Here is a 2310-nt window from a genome sequence, read left to right as displayed (position 1 = left end):
CTACACAAGTCTCAAAATCAGCGAAATCCAAAGTACTAAGTACTCCTTCATTTACTAATCGCTTGATTCTTTCAATAGAGATATGTCCTAATCTCCGGTGCCACAACATAGAGGATTCTTCATTCACAATACATCGTTTTAACCCAATAGAAACGTGCATAGAAGTAGCATCATTTTGCAATTCAATCGAATAAAGACCATCAACCAATTGACCACAACCAATAATTTTAGATTTATTTAGTAAATTAAAACCAAAGTCTGTAAAATTAAAATAAAATCCCAAAGGTGCAAGTTTAGAAACAGAAATTAAGTTTTTATAGAAACTAGGAACATAAAAAACTTTCTCCAAATGTAATTTAAAGCCACTACTTAAGACTAAGACGCACGTTCCAATGGCCTCTACATGTGAGCTCATCCTACTCCCTGAGTAGATGCACTGCTCACTTCCCACTGGCTTCCTTAGGCTTTCCATACCCTGCAAGGTATTAGAAACATGGATTGTAGAACCAGAGTCAATCCACCATGTATTATGATTCACATTAATCATATTAGATTCATAACAAACAAAGGCAAATGGTGTACCTTTCTTCTCAAACCAACTTTTAAATTTGGGGCAGTCCTTCTTCATGTGTCCTTTCTTTTTACAGAAGAAACACTTTGACTCCTTTTTAATTGTTGGTTGAGTCGGAATCTTTCCTTTATTGGTGCCTACAGACTTCTTCCTATCCTTTCCAGAATTAGAAGTAGTCAAATTTACCTTCTCACCCTCTTCCATTATCAATCTCTCCTCTTCTTGAACACACATGGTCATCAATTCATTAATAGACCATTTATCCTTATGTGTGTTGTAGGAGATTTTGAAGGGTGTATACTGTTGAGGTAGGGTGCACAAAATGAAATGTACCAGGAAGGATTCAGACATGGTAACTTCCAAGGTTTTCAACTGAGCCACTATGTCCCTTAAGCGCATGATATGTTCACGCACACCTCTCGTTCCAGTAAGCTTAATGGAAGAGAATTGCATAATGAGTGTGCTAGCAAGTGACTTCTCAGAGGTTGTAAACTGTTCATCAATGGCTTTCAACAGATCTCTGACCTTATCATACTGGTCAACTGAACCCCGGATACTAGCGGATATGTTGGTTTTTATGAACATAACGGAGAGACGATTAGATCTCTCCTACTTTTCATAAAGATCAACAGCATCAGGTTCGCTAGTTTCAGTAATAGCTGGTGGCTCATCCTTCCTTATAGCATAGTCAATATCCATCCAGCCCAAATGAAGGAGAACTCTTTCCTTCCAAACCTTATAATTATCACCTTTCAAAATGGGAAGGTCACAAGAAATATTCATAGATTGTGAAACTGCAAACAAACACACATGCTCATTAAGAAAATTTGAGACTAAACAAATGTCATGTTTTGCCAATGCAAATCATGTCTCAATATATGAATCTAGTGACACAAAACTTGCCTGTGGGCTAAAGTCCTACTCAATTAGATTCATCATGCAACTTTATGATAAAACTATTAAATCATGTTCTTTTCCTTAATTCCTGTGGGTAAATTAAGAAATATAATTTAATATTTTATCCTAATTAATCATACAAATATAACAAAATTCCTGTGGGTAGATTTCGTTACATTACATATGATTAATCACAATTAATATTTCTAATGTGATTATAAATTTAGTATATAATTTTACTCAATTAAAGATGCTGTGGCTATTCTCTAATTTAATAAAATTATATTAATCACTTAACATTAAAAAATAATCCTTGCATAAACATACTTAATAATGCAAATGTGCTCAATATTGAATCATAAAAATTACATGTATACCAATTCAAAATAACATTGCACGTATATTCATTAAACATGTAATAAACTTTAAAGGATTAAATCCAATGCATACCAGTATTTAACATAATATTGCATGTTCAACATAACTTAAGAGACAAATAATTTTTAAACAGTTTGTGCATAAATGATTTATCCTTCAGAAGTTATAAATACACGTGAACTGCAGTTAATAAACAATTAAGTTGCAGTAGCTTAGCGGCAAAGGGAGTCCTTTCATGCATGTAGGGTGAGGGTTCGAAACCAGCATAAGGCGTTTTCGTTTCATTTATACTTCCTTTTAATTAATTAAAACGAAAACAAATAACAAAGGCAGCAACGAGATTCGAACCCAGAACAATGAGGTAATACACATCACATCTACCACTAGACCAAGTCATGCTTTGATTAATATTGTTAATTTAAAATGTATATTAACAATTCCAACACAGTAAACAAAACCCACAA

General features: G+C 33.6%; 1 protein-coding gene across 1 annotated transcript; it reads right to left on the bottom strand.

Moving 5' to 3' along the window:
- Nucleotides 1-325: 325 nt before the first annotated feature.
- LOC106794504 (uncharacterized) lies at nucleotides 326-1175 on the bottom strand. The gene is made up of 2 exons (XM_014761781.3): nucleotides 583-1175; nucleotides 326-475 (listed from the first exon to the last, which is right to left on the bottom strand). Exons 1-2 carry the CDS (start codon nucleotides 1154-1156, stop codon nucleotides 441-443), a joined length of 609 nt encoding a protein of 202 aa, XP_014617267.1. The 5' UTR covers nucleotides 1157-1175; the 3' UTR covers nucleotides 326-440.
- Between the last annotated feature and the right edge of the window lie 1135 nt (nucleotides 1176-2310).

This window comes from Glycine max, chromosome 9 (assembly GCF_000004515.6).
Source record: "Glycine max cultivar Williams 82 chromosome 9, Glycine_max_v4.0, whole genome shotgun sequence".
NCBI classification, from domain to species: Eukaryota; Viridiplantae; Streptophyta; class Magnoliopsida; order Fabales; family Fabaceae; genus Glycine; species Glycine max.
The sequence above is the reverse complement of the archived record's forward strand: the minus strand, read 5'-3'. Positions and strand labels throughout refer to the sequence as shown.